The 20,680-nt window shown below is 44.5% G+C and overlaps 1 protein-coding gene across 1 annotated transcript in view; it reads left to right on the top strand.

Annotated features, from left to right (window-relative positions):
* Positions 1–20,680, top strand: part of lrp8 (low density lipoprotein receptor-related protein 8, apolipoprotein e receptor) — a 151,852-nt gene that overhangs the window by 59,332 nt on the left and 71,840 nt on the right. The window contains exon 3 of the mRNA XM_070909505.1: positions 16,909–17,031. Within this exon, the coding sequence (XP_070765606.1) occupies positions 16,909–17,031 (123 nt within the window). The remainder of the gene's footprint in view (positions 1–16,908; positions 17,032–20,680) is intronic.

Here is a 20,680-nt window from a genome sequence, read left to right as displayed (position 1 = left end):
TGCCTGGCACAAGCTGCACAGAACACACACACACACACACAGAAATTAGAAAACATCATTGCCATCCAGGGGTACTTTCCAAAAATGCTAATGTGTTGTATTTGACCTGCTTGCTCAGCCTATGTTTTTAAAGGCATTCAGACATCACCAGAATATTGAAAGACCATCCTGTATAAGGTTAAAGCTCTGCTGTTATCGCACTAAGCCAGAGAGTTCAGGCCTTCTTCCCTTTTCAGTAGCTGGCGACGAAAAGAGAGGATGAGAGGAGGAAAAGAGAAGAAAATGTAGGAAGCAGCACCTGAAATATTAAAGGCATCTCTTGTACACGCATATACGCACACCCAGGCACCCAGCCTCTTCTTTTCTTTGTCTCTCTGTCCCACACATAGACACAGACACACCCTTCTGTCTTACCTGTAGGGGCCTCTGGGATGAGGCTGATCAGGTCTAAATACCCGGCAGGGATGTCTTTGATGGCTGTTGACCAGCTTAATTTGCAGCAGGGCTCATTGTGAGCTTCCCTGTGGGATACTGGATGAAAAAACAGCCGGCGGAAAGAAAGCTGGGCGTCGAAGGGTGTGTGTGCGAGAGTGTTAATGTGGCTGCACATGCCCGGTGCTGCGCACAAATGCGACTGTGTTGTGAGTATGGTGGTGGTTGTGTGTGCTCACCTTGCTGTTCGTCGAAGAGCTGCCAGTTACAAACGGTGAAAGAGGACAGAGGACGGGGGTGTTACTGATGGTTCCAGCCAAGGAGCCAGCATTTCCATTTTGTTCGCTGGAAGCCGAGTGTGAAACTTTGATGAAGAGCAATTTGCATCTCTGGATGGCTATGAAGAGGTCGGCTTTGTTCGCTGCCATCGAAAAGCCGTGCCCGCACACTGCTGGCTCCAAAACCTGCCCACCCCACCACCAACCGGCACCCACCCTCTGCCCTTCACCCTCCGCCCTCCTGGCACTACTTTTCGGCTGCTTCGTCCAGCGGCTATTCCACCATTGTGTTGTGTGGCCAAGAGCACCTGCTGGGGGGGCCTTTCATCAACCCTCTCTGGGGTTTTTCAAAGCGATCCAAGGGTACCCCCCCCCCCCCACCAACCCACCCTCAGCACACACACACCCCTAAAATCAGACAGGTGGAGACGCACATGTAGAAAACGTGTATCCATCTGAACCCAAGCAGTTTGTGGACACGTATCAAAAACATCATCAGTCTCCACCTCTGTGTACATGGATGGGAGAAGCAGGCAAAAGGTGATTGCCAACCACCCCTTGTTAGTTCGAATGCACATAATGCATCCCACTTTGTAAATTCTACATAATCTTTGAAGAGCAAGTGAAAGAAAGGTTCCCACCGTCTCGTTTATTAAAACTGAACAAACAGTCCCCTGTGACCGTCTGTTGAAACAGGGAAACTGTTAATGAAGGGGGATGGTGTGGGAGACGGCGGAACAGCAGAGAAGACAGTGTGGTTTGGGACTGTGTGTGTGTGTGTGTGTGTGTGTGTGTGGTAATGGGGCTGAGAGGCGAGTGTCTGGGTTGTATTTGTATTCCGGTGGCCCGGGGTATCCGTGGATACACCAAGGTGACTGGGAAGCATGCAGAAGGAGGAAGTGGGAAAACGGTTATTTCACAAACGTGCCCCTGATACCCACGATGATTAAAAAGCACCACACAGTGAAAGGTAACTTTAGGTCACTTCTGTCCCAAACATGCTCATCTGTGGCTACATCCTCGTTGAACTGTTTTGTGTAACTGTTTGGCAGATCACTTTGAGATTAGGATAAAAGGAAGACATAGCAGAGGGATAGTGTGCCTGCGGATTTAATTCTATGCATCTCCCGAATTAGTATATTAAAAGCACTGTTGAAAACACCAAAAGGAAAACACTTTACAAAAATTCCCTGTTGTACATTTAAATGAATTTACCCACAAGACAAGAACTTGAAAAGAATAAAGGTCTTTTATTTTGTAAATGCCTGAGCTGTGTAGAATCAGCAGATGCCTGCTGAAGCTATTAGTAATATTTTGCCATGCCTTTGAAGAACGTAACCGTAATGGATCTCTGTGGGCTGGCAAGTATTGCCGATCAATCACTCACGCTCACTCCTCTGTTACTTCAGTGGCTGCTGAGACTTCAAGCTTTGCAAACACAGACCCGATTCACTGGAAACGTCAAACCTCCTTACGTCCCCTGAACTACCCACTGTGTCCACAGTTTAGCTCCTCCAAAGTCAGAGTGAACATTGGTGCAGCGGAAGGCAGAGGGAACTTTAATCCTGGACGAAAAAAAAAAAGGAGGGGGGGGTTATTTGTAGAGTTGGCACTGTATTTATGGACAGGTAAGAAACATGTTATGCGGCTAACTTTAACTGCATACAGTAAGCTAGCTCATGTCTTTATGGCATAGCAAACATCAGGTTTCCACCGTCTAGGCACTTATAAACATCCAGTCCCTCCCTTTTTGTGCCGCCTCGGTAATGTTTCGATGAAACTTTATACGTGAGACACGCTAACTTCAGCTTTCACTCTTTCTGTTCCAAAATGCCTCCATTACAATGACAATTCCTCACCCGGCATTTACCAGCAAAAACTTTTTTTCCCTCATGGTTTGTGTGGGAATTGTTCGGCGCGTCTTAACCACAGCGTTTTTACGGTGTCTTGTCGACAATTTTACAAGTGTGTCTTTCATTATCATGGTCTAGGGGGAAATATTTTTGGGGGGCGAAATTGATTTTGGGAGTCAGTGAATTTATGGTTGGCCACTGTCTCAGTGACACACGCCACCACAGTCGCGCGGTGTCGTTCGGAGACTCGAAAGTCAAATTCCAATATACATTTTGAGTTAAGTAACTCCCAGCAGCCCCTCCATTCAAAGTTGAGATGTCATGAGATTACACCAGGCAGACGAGCTCATTTGGCCAGCTTACAGAGTATGATGATTCATAAGCCGCAACAAAGGCTGTGTCAAATGCCCCCCCCCCCCCCCCCCCCCACATCCCTTTCTTTCTTCCCTCCCTCCTAATGTTCCCAAATCAAGCAGCTTTGTGGGCCAATGAAAGAGCTTAGTCATTGTGTAATTTCATTCATGAGGCCGATGATGATGGGACATGTAGGCCTTAAAGGGATTAGCTGAGAAAACATGATTGCTTTGACAGTGTAAACCTGCTTGAGACACCAGCGGTGGAGCTCTGAAAAGAGGAAGTTTTTCATATTAGTGAGTCACAGCACTGGCGGTGCTACCTTTCGGCCCTGTTGTGGAAAAGTCCCTCTGACTGATAGTGGTCTGTTTACTTTTGTTTTGCATTTCATGCAACTTTTACTTCCTTTTGATTGACGTGGAACTTTATGATGTCTGTTTGGTAACATGCTTTTCAGGGATTATTTCCCCGTTAGAGTCTTGCATTTCTTGCATGTCGGCATCTGGTGATTTGAGAGAAAGCAGAGGGGAATGTGGTGTTCATACTGGTGTAGAGCAGAATCTCAGGCAAACTGACTTTCTGACTTTGTGCTTGACGCCTTCGGGAACAAAGAAAACCAAAACAACCATTATTACTTAAGAAGAAGAAAAAACAGTTATTATCCTTAAAGTCCATTTGAGACACTGACATCTTTAAACCGTAAATCAGTTTTTTTTAATCTCTAAGCAAAGTTCCTCAGTGTCATTGCCATATTGGAGTGATACAGTGAGAGAAATTAATAAGCACAAGTGTAAGAATTACTGAAACAAATTTCATTGTAAACACAGTCTATTTTACATGATCCTTGTCTCTTGTCCTGAAACGTGTCACCTATTGCCATTTTCAACGCATGTCTACGGACACACACAATGTTTATCCATCACTATTTATCTGTACTACTATTACAGCCTCAAATTCAGATGTTTTGGCCACTTTGAGGCTTCTCCCAGTGGGAGTTTGTTATTCGCTCTGACCTCAGGATCCACGATCCTTTCATTGCAATAGGTGTTTTTTTTTTAAATTTATTTTTCATTTTTGTTTTTCTAATCAGCGATCACCAACAAAGCAAACAAAGGAAGGGACAACTGGCTGTTTGCCAAAGGGAAAAGGGGCGGGAGGGAAGGTGGGAGCGAGCGCGTGACGGAGGCAGGAGGGTGGAGGGCGGAGAAGCGGAGCGGATAAGAAGCGCGCGGTGATTGAGCGCGGCAGGAAAGACAAAAGAGGGGAGGCCGTGTACAGTGTTTTGTTTTGCTGCGAGCGCGGCAGAACACGGTGGAGAGGTGGAGTCAGCGTGTCAGAAAAGAAAACAATCGCATTCCACCATCGCCTCTGGAAGCTCTAAGCGATGCAAAACAGCAGCGTGGGATTCTTTTCCTTTTTCTTTTTTTTTTTTGGGTCTCGGTCACCTTGGCAAATATTAGCTCCCTCTCTCTTCTACCTTCTTTTGAGCCAAAAACAAATAGGTATGCACAAACGGTACACCGCTGTACAAGTGAACACACACAGACGCGCACATGCTCCAACTCCTGGTGACCTTTGTGGGGGCTCTTTGTAGCTTCCAAGCGGCAGCCATTTGTAATTGAAATGAATTCTTTTTGCTTGTCAGCAGCGGGAGAAATGTGTCCCTCTCTTTTGTCCGCGGATGCTCGGCAGGCTTTGTTTGAATCTCCACCCGCGCCCCTCTTCCTCTCCCCACCTCCCCAACCACTCCCTCCGGCGAGTGCTGATTTTTGATAATAAGCCCAGTAGTAATTTGTCATGTGGACCGACCAGCAGCCCGCTGCATGTGTGTTTGGTTTGGGACTTGAATGCCGATAGTGGAAGTGCAGGGCCGTGAAGGGGGTGTGGGGGGGGTGGCGGGTGGTACGAGGCTCACAGCGAGCGTCGATTCATACAGCCAGCGGGAACGTTGTTTGCTAGTGAAAGGCTTTTTTTTCTCCTTTTTGTTTGCGGGAGGGGGCTGCTGAAACCACGCGTGTTTCCGCTTGTCAGTCAGTCGCTGGAAGAGTAATTACAGAACAGTGTTTATGACTTTTTTTTATTTTTATTATTTTGGCACTTGAATGCTGCTGCCACAAGCACAGTAATTTGGGTTTACAACGTGTGATTGGCACGTGATTTGTAATTGAAAATGAAATTGCTATAATCATCAAGGCTATTAATCATTTAGCGATTATGTGTTGATAAAGAGGAGCTGGTAAGTGGATTAACTATTTTGAGGTGTAGACTGTTCATTCAGCATATCAGCATACGTGTGTATGTTTTGAGAAGCTGGGTCCAGTGTCGACCTCTCTTCATACAGGCCTGCACATAGAGCACACATCATTGTGTGTGTGTGTGTGTGTGTGTGTGTGTTAGGCTAGCCACAAAGGGCTCGGACTGAGGTTTCATATAGAACTGTATATCCCCTCCCCCATGCATCACACAGATTTTATGGCCTCAGTGGGACATTTGTGCTGCGTGCGTGAGTGGACGCGTGAGTAGGTGTCCATTTGTGTGTTACCGTGTGTGTATTTGTGTGTATGCAGTGCTGCGAGCTGGCCTCGCTTTCACTCTGTGCTTTTTTAGAAGGACGTTTTTCCTCTCACTGTGTTGAGGTTTTAGCCAACGTAATTATAATATTCATTAATATTTATTTAAGAAAAACAATTCAAATGAAGCAGTGGAAGGAAAGAGGTGCTGCTGATGCGTTGTATTTTTCAGGAGCCATAGAATCATTTCTTTGTGACGCGATTTGCCTGTCGAGTCCATCTCCAATAAAATCAGGACGGAAGCACGATTAGACAGTATGCATTCAACGGACTGGCTCGACCCCTCAGAATCCTCTTGGTTGTATCCGGCCGCTTCATGATTTTCCTTTGCGCATGAAGACATCAGTCAAACAGCATTGACAGCAGCCTGGTGAATGAAGAGCCACATAGGTTTTACATGTGTGGGGAGGAGCGGGCTAAAGGATTGATAGCTGATATCATTAAAACGATGACCCTGTCTAGGAAAGTGAGCCTGTGATAGTCTGATGAGATTGGAGTGTCAGGGGGGGGGGGGTGTGGGGGAGGGGATGAGGTGTGTGTGTGTGTCTGTCTGTGTGTGTGTGTGTGCATGTGCAAGTATGTATGTGAGTAACAGGGTCGGTATCAGTGTCTGAGTGTTTAATAAATCAATGCAGGTCAAGTCTGAGAGCCGGATGTCACCCAGATGGCCTGTTGTTAGGGGGATTTGTAGTGTGTGTGTGTGTGTGTGTGTGTGTGTGTGTGTGTGTGTATGATAGTACAGGAGCAGTGAGGTTTCTCTGTGCATATGTCACTTCTAATAAGGGCTACTGAAGCAGAAGGATATGACCTCATAGAGTCTCCAGACATCTTGGAAAAGAATACCCACACACACACACACACACACACACACACACACACACACAACCAGTAGTGGAAAAGCACAACTTTGTACACATGAAATTCATGTTTTTTCTAGGGTCCTATTGAACACGCATGCATTGTCAGCAAATGTAAAAGCTTACATGGGGCATCAGATCGATGTTGTTCTATTGTTGAGCGAAAGGATGTAGAATACTGAAAACGGACAGTTATTTATATGGAAATGTGTATTATTACTTTACATTCATCCATTCCAAACACTGTAGGGCAGCCTCACTTTTTTTTATTTCATGAGTTATGATTTTCTTCTGATAGAATCAGTGGGCTGTGGCTACCTGGACTGCAGTGCTGCTCAGAGCATCTGGCCGTCTGACGACACCATTTGAAAAAAACAAAAAAACAAAACAAGCCTGGCCTTGTTTGTTTCTCCCTCGCCACGTGCCCCCACAATGGCCCCTTTTGTGCGGGGCCACTTAATTAGCAGTCTCTGAAGCGAACGCAGCGCGGCGTACAAAGCGGCTGCTCTCTGATCTCTCTCCGACGAGATATCCACTCACAGGCCTCGCGACGACACATGCCACTCACGTTTGTTTGTCTCAAGAGCTAGCTGAGGGCCCTGCGGGCACTCGACCTCCACAAAAAAAAAAAAAGAATAGAAAGAGGAGAGATTAAGAGACAGATCATGTGTATAGAGAACTGTAACATAAAAGGGGAATAGAGGCTGATACTTTTCATCTCCTGACAAGCAATTTCTTCCCATTACATCCGATTTGTTTCTGATTCTGTCTTTGATCCTCACCGTGGCCCTGTATCTTTCTGTCTTTCTTCTTTTTTTCTTCTATTGTCACGCTTGTTCCCCTCCACTTCTAAGCTGCTTTGCGGAGCTGTAATGCTCTGCTTATGTAAAGGGGCAACGAGGATCGGGGGCCCAGGATGTGACGGGATTTGGGAGGTCTTAGGCTTTGGCATGCGGACGCCGTCGTTCTGGGAGTTCAAATCCCGGGATCTGGCAACGACGTAGAGCCGAGAGGACAATGGTTTAACGAGTGATGTTCCCCTTCAGCCAGCTAAAAATGATGGGGGAAACACCTTAATTGGCCATGTCATTGCGATCTAAAGATCTATATCTTTAAGTCAAGGACCCTGCTGCGCCTCTGACAAAAGGATCGGGCTGGTTTGATCGTTATGCAGATCAGACTCTTTGGATTCGTATGTCAAACAGGTAACAGAAGGAAGAAGGAAACGTCCACTCGGACAGACAGGAATTAAGCCGTCGTTTTAGAGCACTAATATTTGGTCAAGGTGTCAGGCAAACATGGTTGACTCAGAGGGCGTGCCTTTGAGTCATTCTCGCCAGTGTGAGCAAAGAGAGAGCAGGCTGCAGGATCACCAGGGTGTTGTGTGTTCCCCCCCTGACGATTCTTTGCGTGTGTGCACGGGTTTTTGTCCAATTTGGTAACGCTGTTTTCGCAGGGACCTCAAAGTAAAGCGGTAAAATATATATCGAAAATGTGCATCATCGCTCACCGCAGCCTCTCTCATCAGCTCCTCTTCGTTTTTAATCCCCATCAAGTGAGTCGTGCAAAGGCTCTTCAAGCTTAGAGGAAGTGGTGCAATCTGTTTTTCTTAAAATGAGTAAACAGATGCAGACTGCTGATTCATGAGCACACACACACAAGAGAGAGATTAACCTCCGTGAAGTAGCTGTATACGAGCGGGAGCTGGCAAGTGTTACTTCCACAAAGCGTCTTTAGTCGTCTTGATATTATTTCATCCCGCTTGTGGAAGCCGCGTGATGCGTTTGCTACGCTCTGCTTTGTTTTTGCACAATCCCTTTCTATATTTGTCAAATTAAAGGCAGCTATTTGGGTTTTTTTTTTTTTTTCAAAGCATGGCGGCACCTGCTTGCCAAAGATTTCTTTTGAGTGGCTGGAAAGAGAAGGATTTCACCGTTGATAGACTGCTTTATTGGTCCCAGAGAGAAAAACTGTGTTGTTCCAGCAGTGGGGAATGTACAGTAAAACAACAAACACCCCACTGTATACTGGTATTTTCAAGCTGTTTATATAGGAGGGACAAATACACTATCATAAAAAAAATAGAGGTTAATGTGAGGCATATTGCAGCTGTCAAAAGTGGTAAACAATCCTAATATGTATTTATACTGTAACATCTACGCATTATATTCTACATATAAAGAGAATGAATCACAGTATGAAGAAGAACATGAGGCATAAAATGAATAGTGTGGTAAAAATCAGTACAAAACAATGAAACAATAAATAGCATAAAAAGTATACCGCATCCTCTTGGTAGTAAAGTTGTCATTCAGTCCACCACCAACTATGTGTGGTCGGTATGGACAAATCCAGTGTTCTGGATTCATTCATTGTTTGTCTGCATTCACTGAATTTGCAGATTATTGTCACAATGAATCGATTAATTGTTAAGTCTATAAAAGTGAAAAGTGCTCATCACAGTGACGCCTTCAGATTGCTTCTCTTGTCCAACCAACTGTCCTAAACCCCAGAGTCATTCATTTACTGTCATGAACGACACACAAAAGCAGCAAATCCTCACATTTAAGAAGCTGGAACGAAGCAAACGTTTGACATTTTTTCTGAAGCCGATTCATCGAGGATCAAAATTCGTTTCCAGCTACTTTTCTTTCCATGGAGTGATCGAGTAATCTTCCTTCTCTGGATTTCAACACGTGGCCCCACAGTGACCTTGGGGACCTCCAGGATATGAGCTTCCTTTTTAAAAAGCTTCAGTTTCTTACCTCAGTTTTTTTTTTACTTCGCCTCTTTGAAGATCCCAACCACACCCACCACATCTCAGTGAATACAAATGTCAGAAGGATCACAGTTTTCTATCTCCAGTTTGCCACCATCTCTTTCATCTCCGCCACACTGTGCTGCAGGTGAGTCCTCCCTCACCACCTGATGCAGCTGTCACCCGGGGGAGTCTCTCCGTGGCTACGGCTCCTGCCCAACTCTGCGCACCCCTGGTTAGCCATTACAGATTCGCCTGTGTTTTTGTCTCAAAAGTCCGGAGACCACGTCCTGCCCTATGGGCTCCACTCTCCTGTGTCCAGAGAGGGGGATCATAAAGTGGTAACGAGCTTCTTTGAACCGGTAGGTGGTATTTGATGTGCTGCGAGGAGCATAATATATTGTGTATTTGATCTAGCCAGCTGTCTGGATTGCCGGTCCATGAGTTCTCTTCACATCTCCAGCCTTTGTAGTGTGTGCATCCCACTTCCACACACACACACACACACACACACACACACACACACACCTGTGAGCATGTGCTTTCAAATGCAGGCACTTTCTTAGGTCACACTTTATACTCACGCTAATGTTACACTTCCAGTATTTATTTATTCCTCTCTGATTATTAAGTTGCAGTTGCGGGAGGAAGTGATTGAGCAACTTTGTTTGGCAGTGTAGTTGCCACTCGAGTTGCCCTTTTATTTTTAATCAGCAGTGGGCGGATCACGTGTTGATTACCTCTTTTTCTCTCCTAATACACGCTGCCCTGCCGTAGTGGGTAATTCAAGTTACTCGATGTCAGAAAGGTCAAACTTAAAAAAAAAAGATACATCCAGTCCCTCCCTGCTGGCCATTACTTTACTATTACTGTCCCCCCCCCCCCCGCCTGCACTGTGCTCTTGTCGTATTCTGGTCCTTTCTCCTCGATATCTCCCTCGTCTCCAGCTGATTATCGGGAAAAGTGGACAGGCCTTTAATCTCCTCAAAAGACCTATATTATACTTTACTCCATCCCTCTCTGTGTTTCCTGCTCTCTCACACACACACACAGTTCTTGGAGTTTTCCCCACTCCCTCACGGCTGTGGTTCAACCTCTGCTCGCTGATTAAGGGCCTCTTTCTCTCTGCCGACACGTATGTTCTTTGGCTCCTCAGCCGATGTGGAGGACCATCTATTTCCTCTCCTCTTCCTCCAGCACTCACCCTCTCTCCGTTCTCTCTTGCTCTCTTTTCTTTCCGTCTCTCATTTCCACACCCCCTACCTTCCTTCTACTCGCTTTACTTGCTTTCTGTTTGTCTTTAATGTATGGGGGTTTTGAGAACAATTGTGTGCGTGTGTGTGTGTGTGTGTGTGTGTGTTTGTGTGTGCCATACTTGGCTGTGCAGAGCATACAGTCACAGTTCCCAGGCTTCAACAGATATCACAGTTATAAAAAATGAAATAAAAATAAGAACAGAAAATAACATTGCGTGCCATTCAGACTTTTACAGAGTGTCACGTAGTTCTCAGAATAATGTGAGAAGTAAATGCAAGTCTTTACGATGAGCTTTTCATCTTTACATTACGGAGACGACTGCGGATTCAATGCGTCGCTGCATCATTTCAGACACTCAGTAGTGAAAGCCTTTGTCTGTTTCTGTCACCTGTATTTAGTTGGTTTGGTTCTTCAAATGGCCTTTTCTGTTGCACGTGAATAGTTCAACACACTTACATACCTCAGCAGTGCAACATGGTTGCCATGGTATTTTCTCCTAGCTTTCCTCCAGATTTCATGTACACAGACTGGGCCAGTTCGGGCTTTTCTCCACGTTCTCCTTGGCAGTGCGGTGTATCCCAACAAGGTTATTTGAAACCAAATTTCTCCGGCCTGCTGTAATTACATGCCTTGGCCTTTGGTTTGGGTAGAAGTAGGGTGAGAGTTGGTTTGGTTTTGTCAAAGATACACACGCTGAAATTGAAGTTTTGTCAACCAGACTGACTAGTTTTGGGCCTTCCAAAGTTGTGCGACTTTATATGTAAAAGTACAGAGACAGGACGGAGACTACCTGCAGGAACTTCCTGGTCTGTAATGGAAATCAAACTAGGCATTACCATACGGCCCAAACTGCCGAAAATCAACCTGAAAAAATTCTCTTCTCGTGCGGTACCCGAATCTTAAAAACAGTCTGCCTTTGCCAGTTCAAAGGCGAGAGTGCGCAAAGAATGCTAGCTTTGTTTCCATGCACTTGCAGCTTTAGCAGGTTAAAAGATGTCCCTGTCTCTGACTGACGGACGGTAAATAATCTCACTACAGCGCCGGTTGTCTGTTTCAGACCGTTGTTATTGAAGCAAATCAACGTTTCAGGGACTGCAGTCAACAAATCCTAATTAGAGGCGACACAGTGCTCCCTTACCTATTATAGTGCTGTTGGATGTTGTATTTCCATTTCCCTTTCGCTCTGTGCGTGTGAACGAAGCGTGTATATTGAATGACCTGAAGGAAGACGCTGACCTTCACCTGTTCTCGAACAATAGCGTCCCACGTCATGTCGTCAGGAGTCTGTGGCGAAGAATCCAGAGAGGTGTCCAGCATGTGTGTTGTGAGGCCATATGAACATGAACGGGTCAGCTTACTCATTGATCATGAGCGTGACATCAGTTGAGTGTCAGTGGAAGATTAACACAGCGTGTCTCGTGGCAGCGCCCGCATGGCCCCTCCCATGCGTCTCTGTCATGGACATTATTTGAATGGTTTGGCCGTGCATGGCCCAACAAAGGTATAATAAGCATGTAGAGCATCACAGGACTGATCATCCAAATGTTGCGGTTTAAACTCATTATCCCAATCCCTAACTGTGACACAGAATCAACACACAACCCACATTCGCTCTTGGCCAAACGAAGCAGACATGACGACATATCAGGATATATTCAGCACACCTATGGTAGAGGTTGTTAATACAGTATATTTTTTACCACAGCTTCGGTGAAGGTTACAGTCTAAACATCAAACATACCAGCGTCAAGTCAAAGATGATGTGTTTTCTTCGACTTCCTGGTTTGGCACGCGCTACGCGAGCTCTCCACCAGCGGCAAACGTATTGCAGAGGATTCCTGAGCACAGAGTATTAAATCAAATCCTCTTATATGTGCTTGAATGTGTGTTTTGTCTGCTTTGTGTATGTCCTGTTTTGTTCCTTTTAATATATAACATCATTTATCATATCAAATTGATGCTAATTAATGTGCACAGCCCCTGATAAGTAAAATAATAAAACACAGTAAATTAGCATCCCCCAATCAGGAAAGCATATTAACAAAATACATCTCAACAAAAGGAAATGTCATGGCGCATGTGTTGCTCAACAAATACTGTACTCTGTGAAGCATAAGCCCAAGAAATCCCCAGCTGGAGTGCAAGTGAAGTGGAATGATGGATAAGATATGAGAATCTGACGGTGCAATTTAAAAGTGTACAAAGTTAGTGACGACTGGAGGATGTGGATGAAATCACCTCGCGAGCAAGCCGGAGCTCCTCTGGCCTTTCTGCCATTTCACATCAATATTAATCATTTAATCCCAGGACTAAAATAACGTAACGCTGCGCTTCAAATCTGGGAGGACGGGTGGTTGGTAGGTAAGGGCGAGTGTGTGCGAGCGGTATGTGCGTGTGTGTGTGTGTGTGTGTGTGTGTCTCACTCTCACGCCTCATAAGGCAGGTTTAGGCTGTTCCATATGGATGACACTCGCATATGACAGGTCTTGGTGCATCAGAATGTAAATGTAAGCGGCTGTTTGCGTGTGCATCAGCAACTCTTGAGGAGCAAGTACATTTTTTACACATGTATTTCAACATAAGTCTGCAAACGTCCACATATTTTCAGATTTTACAAGTCATGATCTCTAGATATGTTTGTCCACCATTTCGAGTGGATCTGTGTTGTGGGACATGTGAAATATACACGTGTCGTCGTTCATCTCTTTCTCTCTGTGGTGTTGTTCTGGGTGTGTATTGCTTCTTTCATTCCTGGTGTCAGTTCCTGCGCCAGTGTTAGCTGAAAAATGACTTTTTTATTTGCATGCTTATTTCATTACGTGAGAGCCTTTTTTTTTTTTTTTCCCCAAAATGTTGCACTGTATACCCATCTGCGGGAGAAAAAAAAAAATCCTCGCATAAAACTAATCACTATTCAGTCTGTATTCAAAACCCCAAATGACTGCACTCTCATAAATGTAATTCTTGGTTTTCAAGATGGACGATAATAGCTTTCCATAATGTGCTTTATTGAAATACAGCCATTTATACTTATAGTGGGGATGTCATTTGCAAAGTTAAGTCTTCATCGTGAACGTACGAGTCCTCTACAGATGATTAAAAATGTCCACTTATCATCATATGTTCTGCAAAACCTGTCCTTTGAAGTGGGAAATGGTAGTTGACATTTTTGTGTGTTTTTTTTTCCTCTTTGTTCGGTGCCACAGTTGAATAAACGTGTGAGTATCATCATTCATCCTGGTTAATTAAAGGCAAAGGCATAAAAGCACGCCGCTACTCAATGCCTTTGGCCCCCAGGATAAGAAGGGGCCAAGGTGAGTGGTATTATTTTTCCTTTTTGTCCTTAAGATAAGAAGAAATGCGAGTTGGGGAAAGCGAAATTGATAGGCTTACGTACGCTGGCTTCTGCATTTTAATTAATCCTGGTCAGTGTGATATTTTTGTCGGCCTGTCTGTCACCTGCACCATTTTGCATCCCCAACTGAATTAAGCTTTTGGAGAGGATTATGCTGACCAGTGATGGCAGACATGATATGAAGGTGAAGGAAAGCCCTTATTTGTGGATATCAGTTTTCCTCTAATCTAAAGTCTTACAGTATTGTGAATTATACTGCCCAGTGCATAATGTGTGTGTGTGTGGCTACAGCTGGCTCTGTTATCAGGCTGTAGGCAGACATGGAGGGAGAAGTGAAAAAAAAAAAACAGGGGAGGTAGACAGGAAGAGATGGGATTTATGCTAACATGTGGGTAGGAAGGAAAAGGATTTATTCAGTCCTTGGTGAAGACTGATGCCATTACACGAGACCCCACCTCGAGCTTCTTTCCCTCTCGTCTTTCGTTTCTGTGCCCCTATTCCCTGTTCTCTCCCCTCTTTCTATTTACCTTTGTCTCTGGCTCTGACTACTCTCTGATCCCTCGGGACACACTTTTCATTTATTCTGGGCTTACACCTTCTTCAATTCCATCTCTCTCGTGTCTTTAAGACTCCCTTTTTCTTTTTTTCTTTTTTTTTGTTCTCTCTTTCTACTTAGAATCAATACTCTCCACTGGCGAATGTCTTGCCGTCTCTGTCTTTTCTCCAATCTGCCATACGTTGTTAGCCATATAAACACATTTAGGTATACATAGTGAAAGCAATGCCCCCCCAGCTGAGACGCTGTCAGCTCCTCTAGCATGTACTTCATTATTATGGCTCCCACGTGTGCCATCAGTCATAACACTGCCTTTTACCACACGCCAGAAGACATCCAAGGCTACACGCATAAACAACAAGCTAATAAGCTGGCTCGCTTCTCCCTCGCTAAGTAGAGTAGGACTGTATATAACACACTGCCAGGGTTGGACCAATGTGTAGTTCAGCCGTCTAAATCAGTGCGCTAATGCTGTTCTGCTGAAGTCTTGTAAAAGCAAAGCATGGGGCACGAATCACTGGGGGTCGATCTGTAAACACACATGTATAAATTCTCACCAATTTGCCTCTTAGGTTCTCATTCACCCTTTACGTCCGTAAAAGATTGATATCAATAGTTCAAATGTGTGACAGTAAACAAATATGCCATTATTATTTATTTTCTATCATCACTCCTCCATTGCTACTTTCTGATGAGTGGTGGGAGTGAGACATGAACAAAAGATAACGGGACGGGATCTTTCATTGTGTTTCCCAAAGGAGGAGAGAAGGTTTAGCTAAAGAATGATGTTGTGGTTTAATGGGTATTGGGAATTTTATATTTTAGTTTAAAACTCCTCAACTGTGAACAATCAAATAGAACCAAATACAAGTTGGGAAACTGCAAGTCCCCTGCATCACAGGGCAAATGCAGTAGGTTTCTTTTTTTTTTTTTTCATTATTCCATATAAATTTTACAAAAACATTTTTCTCTTTTCCACGAGACACTGTAGTTGAAGCTGTAAAGGATGAGGTGAGGAGAAATGTGATTTAGTTGACGATACGTCCATACAGTATCGTTGCCCAGATTACATCATGCTGCTTTGGCCTAGCGCTGCCCCGGCCGACATTTTTACCCGGTTTAAACTAAGGGTCGCGGAGGTGGTTTAAACACCAGGCTTACGTGAACGAAAATGGAACAGTAGCACTCGCAGTTACTCACACTACTCGTCTGAAGAAAATCACCCCGACACAAGCACCACGACCAAACACACACACACACACACACACACACACACACACACTTTCTTGCCGTTTGTCAGCCCCCCTCTCTGTACAGTATATTTCATCACGGCGAGGCAAGGCATTGCTAACACGCCAAGCGAGTGCTTTCTCTTGTTCAGTGGCTCTGGCTGTCAAAGAGAGGGATATATAATTTTTTTTTTCCCTCTCTCTCCGTGACAGACTCAAGTGCTTCAATTTTCCCCTCGCTCGGAGAACGTGACTGCACAAAACCTTTGGAGTCCAAAGGCTATGAGGAAAGTGCAAGTCAGAGCCAGAGCCGGTTCTGCAGAGACTGGGCCAGACCATGAAGGTGGATCATGGGACGGTTAAAATGGAGTAAAACCTTTGAGTCGGTTCAGGCAGGAAACTTGCAGGGGGGGGGGGGGGGGTGCTGCTCTTTTCACATGTGACCTGCTCTACTCACCGCACCGTATGTCCAACACCGTCTTGCTAGAAGGGGTTCTACAAAAGCTGTCAATGCACTTCTCATCCACTCTGCCTAAAAGCGAACTGCTCAGATTTAAAACACTGCTCCTCCACCGCAGCATCCGCCTTTAAGCTCTGATTCCAAGTCTTTTACTGGATTTATTCCTCAGATAGTACTTTAAATCTGCTCCAGGTTGTCAAAATGTAATATGTTGCTGTGCCTTCACCAACTCTCTGCATCTTAAATTCTTAATGAGTCACATCTCATAAGTAGATTTACCAACCTATTACGCTGAAATTATGTAACAAATCAGTCTGGCCCTAATGAAAATCTCAACAATAGAACATGAGTATGGATTCAGCTGAAGACTCTTTCAGCCATGTTGGATCTTTGTCAAGTGAAAAAGAAATCTTGCATACACACAGGTGGGCAGGTGGAGGAAACGTACAGAACTCTCTGTACTAACAGTCTCGCATGGCTATCGGCCCTGATCCACTAAGTCAACCTCAAAGGACAGGCACCAACAAAAGGCCGGCTAGCCAAACACCTCCTGTCCCCTCGAGTCTCCTGTTGCAAGTTGCACTTGAACACACCACCGAGCCTGCAACCAGCTGCATCAAAACATTGCCTGCTGATGGTTAAACCAAAAGTGGATTGTAAAATTGGTTTGAAGTTGGTGCTCGGTAATTACTCTTGACTTAAAGTTAAATTTTAATTGGCTAGCCTTGTTGCCTTGTTAAGTGGATTATCAAACTCCTGACATCCTTACCACTTACTTGCTTTAAACATTTTTGCATACATTTTCGTCATCATTTTCGTTGTTCTCCATCTCCTCAGACATCACTTTCCGCGCTCCAGAGAATTTATCCCATTACATGTCTAATACAATAGGTCATCAAAAAGTCTTTGAGTCATACAGTAATGTAGCGTGTTACCTTTGTCTCCACAGCAAAGAAGACATGTGCGACCACAGACTTCGCCTGTAAGAATGGACAGTGTGTTCCTGCACGGTGGCGCTGTGACGGAGAACCAGAGTGTGCAGACGGTTCAGACGAGGATGACGCAATCTGCAGTAAGTAGCCGTACAGACACAACCGTAGGCAAACAAAGGCACAAAGCCACAAACACAGACAGAGGGAAGGCCATGGGCACACAGTCAGGTGGGTCAGGACACACACACACACACACACACACACATTTGACATGTCTCAAATGTGTTACCAGCTGCCGGCTACTTGAACACGTAAACGTAGGCAGACTGTTTGCGGAGCTGCTGCTGCAGCACTGCGCTTCCACTATAATCAACAAACCTGGCTACAGAACAGTCTGCACTTGTTATATGTTCAATGTAGCCAAAGCGCAAAGTGTGTGTGCGTTTGTATCAGTGGGCTGTTCACTCGTGTGTGTGTGTGTGTGTGTGTGTGTGTGTGTGAGTGTGTGTGTGTTTTTTTGTGAAATGTCTATAAAAATACATGCATTTTCTAAAACACACATACACACCAGCATGATCTGATTGCTTTCACGTCTTTCAAAGTCGCGTCGGCATAGAGCGCTCCCAAGGTTGCACGGTCTCAGCGTGTCACATTATGCTCCAGCCGCAGTGCCAACCTCCTCTTTCTTGCACATCGCCTCAGAAAATTGCTTTATTCTTTTTGTTGGTTGCACCATCAGACACAGGACATCCATATATGGTTTGATCAAGGCCATGGAGGGCGGAAGAGTGGACGAGACGCCTGCTTCTTTCGCACTGTTTCCATAGAGCACGCTTGGAACCAGGAATACCTACTCGACCCTGAAGCCCTCTCGGCCGTTTCTCACAGAACAGAGCGTCATTTACATGTTCAGTTGTTTAGTTACGCAGTGCGCACACGCAGGTTTATTCGATTCAATTCAGTTTTATATATTCGGCGCCACGTCATAACACAAGTTATCTCAGGGCACTTTTCATATAGCAGCAGGTCTGTTGAATGTAAATGTGACACAGCAGTTTCTGTGGAGGACAATGCAGCTAATACAGCTAAAAAGCATGCGTGTTTATCTGAGGCTTGGATATTTCTCGATAGATGGACAGAAAAAAACATAGGCAGCACCTTACACGTGGTTTTCTGATGTTGTTATGTTACACTGTCTGTTGTTTCACTGTCTAGTTAATGAACTTCAGTCATAATGTGAATGATCCATTCAGATGAAGTAACGTGTGTGAGGGTCATTATCGGTGTAGCGACTAGGAGACCGTATTTCCGGCACTGAAATGTTCTCAGCATACACTTATAAATAATTATTTAAAAAAAAGGAACACAGGCCTTACCTGTTACACTCTTGTTTAGAAGGTTGGCAGCTGGTGAGGGCGCTTGTTTGCCGCAATTATGAAAAATGGAACGCTGCCCACTGTGATTATCGGATTTTTAATCAACAGAGGTAACCCAGTATTCACAGGTGGGGAACTGGACCCTGATGAGTGTGAGGTGGGAAGGCGAGGTAATACACAGCATTTGTGTGTGTGTGTGTGTGTGTGAGCGTTTGTATGCTTGGGTTAGAGGATCAGAGTCAGAAAGAGAGTGACGATGAGACTGAAGTGTGAGGTGCAAAACAGCGTCAAAGGATGCTTGAAGTTTAAAAGGCTTTGAAAGATGTGAACACTGTTTTTCTTTTGGGAGGTTATTACCTGATCTTTGTATGGTAGAGGTTAAACTACTGCTTTTCAGAAGCTACATAATAGCTTTTCAAGTCTTTGACCATTTGAACTTTCGACTAGTTTGTTAAAGTTTCAGCTTCATGCCAAGAAAGGGTTTACAGGAGATGCCAGAACGAGAGTGGAGTCCGAAAAAGTTGATCAATGACTGAGTGAGAAAAGACTTGAGAAGCAGTTTTATCAAATGTATACTGTGTGCATGGGTATGACTCAAATATGGGCGTGGGAGAGAGTGGTGGAAGACGTTTTTGGACGCCTATGGCTTCGGGCTAGAGGCTTGGGTGGGTTTCGCGAGAGATAAATCGATGAGATGAGAGACTGTGCCCAAAATATCAGAATAGCTGAAAGTAGCATAGTATGCTACTTTCAGCTATTCTGATATTTTGTGAAGGTGATCCATATTCAAGCTGCCACAACTACCCTCCAACCCCACCATTTTGTCTTTTTTTTGTTTTGTTTTTTGATGCAGTAGATGCGTTGTTCTGTTGCCTTTTCAAAACAGCCCAAATTTAAGACTTAGCTTTTTTGAAGGCCATGTTCAGATCGACAAAAACAAAGCACAGACTCTTCGTTCAGGCCGCTGTGTTGACACAGCCTGAGTACCATTGAAGAAAAAAAACAAAAAACATCCAGGATTGTCTGGGGAAAACACTTACTAATCCAGAATCAACCAGCAATCCAGGTAGAATCCCTTATAGCACCTACCTTGAAATTTTGATGCCCTGGTCATTTTCCAGAGTGGTAAAATACTTCAAAGCGGTATGAAGAGTTGTACAGTGTCTTCGCGTCTGATGAGCCTTCAAACTTGGTTTGTATTTCAACTGGGAACCCGTATCCGTCCTAACACCAAAAGACAGCGTGTGTGTTTTTGTAGTGCTGTAGCTGGTTTAGTACAGGGCTTAACTGTAATTGGTGCGTTACGCTGACCAGGTTGGCAGAGTTTCGAGGTCCTCATTAGGAGTCGGCGGAGTCGTGCGGCACTTTGAGAACACTGTGAGCGAGTTGCTCTCACAGCGGCGTTGAAACTGGTCAGCTCCTGAGGCAGAAGGAGTAGAATCCAGACGTACCATTTCAAATTCACTGGCTTTTCACAGGGATTCACATATTACTCTCAGACATAACCCGTGTTTCATCCAAAGATAAGTCGCAGAGCAGAGCAGAACTACTCGAGGTCAGTCTTCACACTTCTGGCTTATCACAAAACTTTCCATGTGGCTGTAACTACAGGCCAGCTCCTATTTGCAATTTTTATTAAGATGATTTTCAAAGAGGTGATCAAAGAGCCCTTTGAAGACTCTCAAAGTAATAAGTCTGATTGGGATAGGCCAAGGTGTGTGCATGCGTGTGTGTGTGTGTTTACGTGCGCATGCCTATAAAGGGTATGAGTGTGTGCACCCGCTTAAGCGCACGTATAAAGCAAGAGTCAATGCTTGTATTTAGTATTCATCACAAGGTGAATCTGTAAGGCATTTCATCAGATTAGTGGACTTGTGGTTAAGTCTCATTATGTCTAATCAAGGTCGGACGCAGTGAGAGCTTCTCTTTCTCAGCCACATTGATCCTCACAGCTGCGGTTGTATGTGTGCGTGTTTGTTTGCACGCGTGCAGCAGAATATGTGCACGCTTTTGCATGCTTTCATCAGGAACACAGTATAGGGTATGTGCATTAGGTGAAAAATGTACAGTATCACTAGAGTTGAGTGATATGGGGGGGGGGGGGGGACTTCTATTGGTGGTTATGCAGTTTTAAAACATGATATTGATATTTATCACAATAAAGTCAATGTTCTGAAAATTCCATCGCAAAAGTGTTCAAAGATAATCCAGTGAATTAAATGAAGTTACTTCATAACGTTTGATGCGAAAATATTGAATATCCAATATTGTGCTTGAATATATCCTCATATCCAATGAGGATATATTTAAGCAACAGCGACCTTTATATGATAAGAAATGGTAAAAACAAAAGGACATCTCAGTTTGTTTTCTACCATGTTACAGTAAACAGAAAAACCAACGTAACATGCTG

The sequence above is a fragment of the Enoplosus armatus genome, chromosome 7, assembly GCF_043641665.1.
Source record: "Enoplosus armatus isolate fEnoArm2 chromosome 7, fEnoArm2.hap1, whole genome shotgun sequence".
Lineage (NCBI taxonomy): Eukaryota > Metazoa > Chordata > Actinopteri > Centrarchiformes > Enoplosidae > Enoplosus > Enoplosus armatus.
Note: the sequence above shows the minus strand (reverse complement) of the source record. Positions and strands in the feature narration are given on the sequence as shown.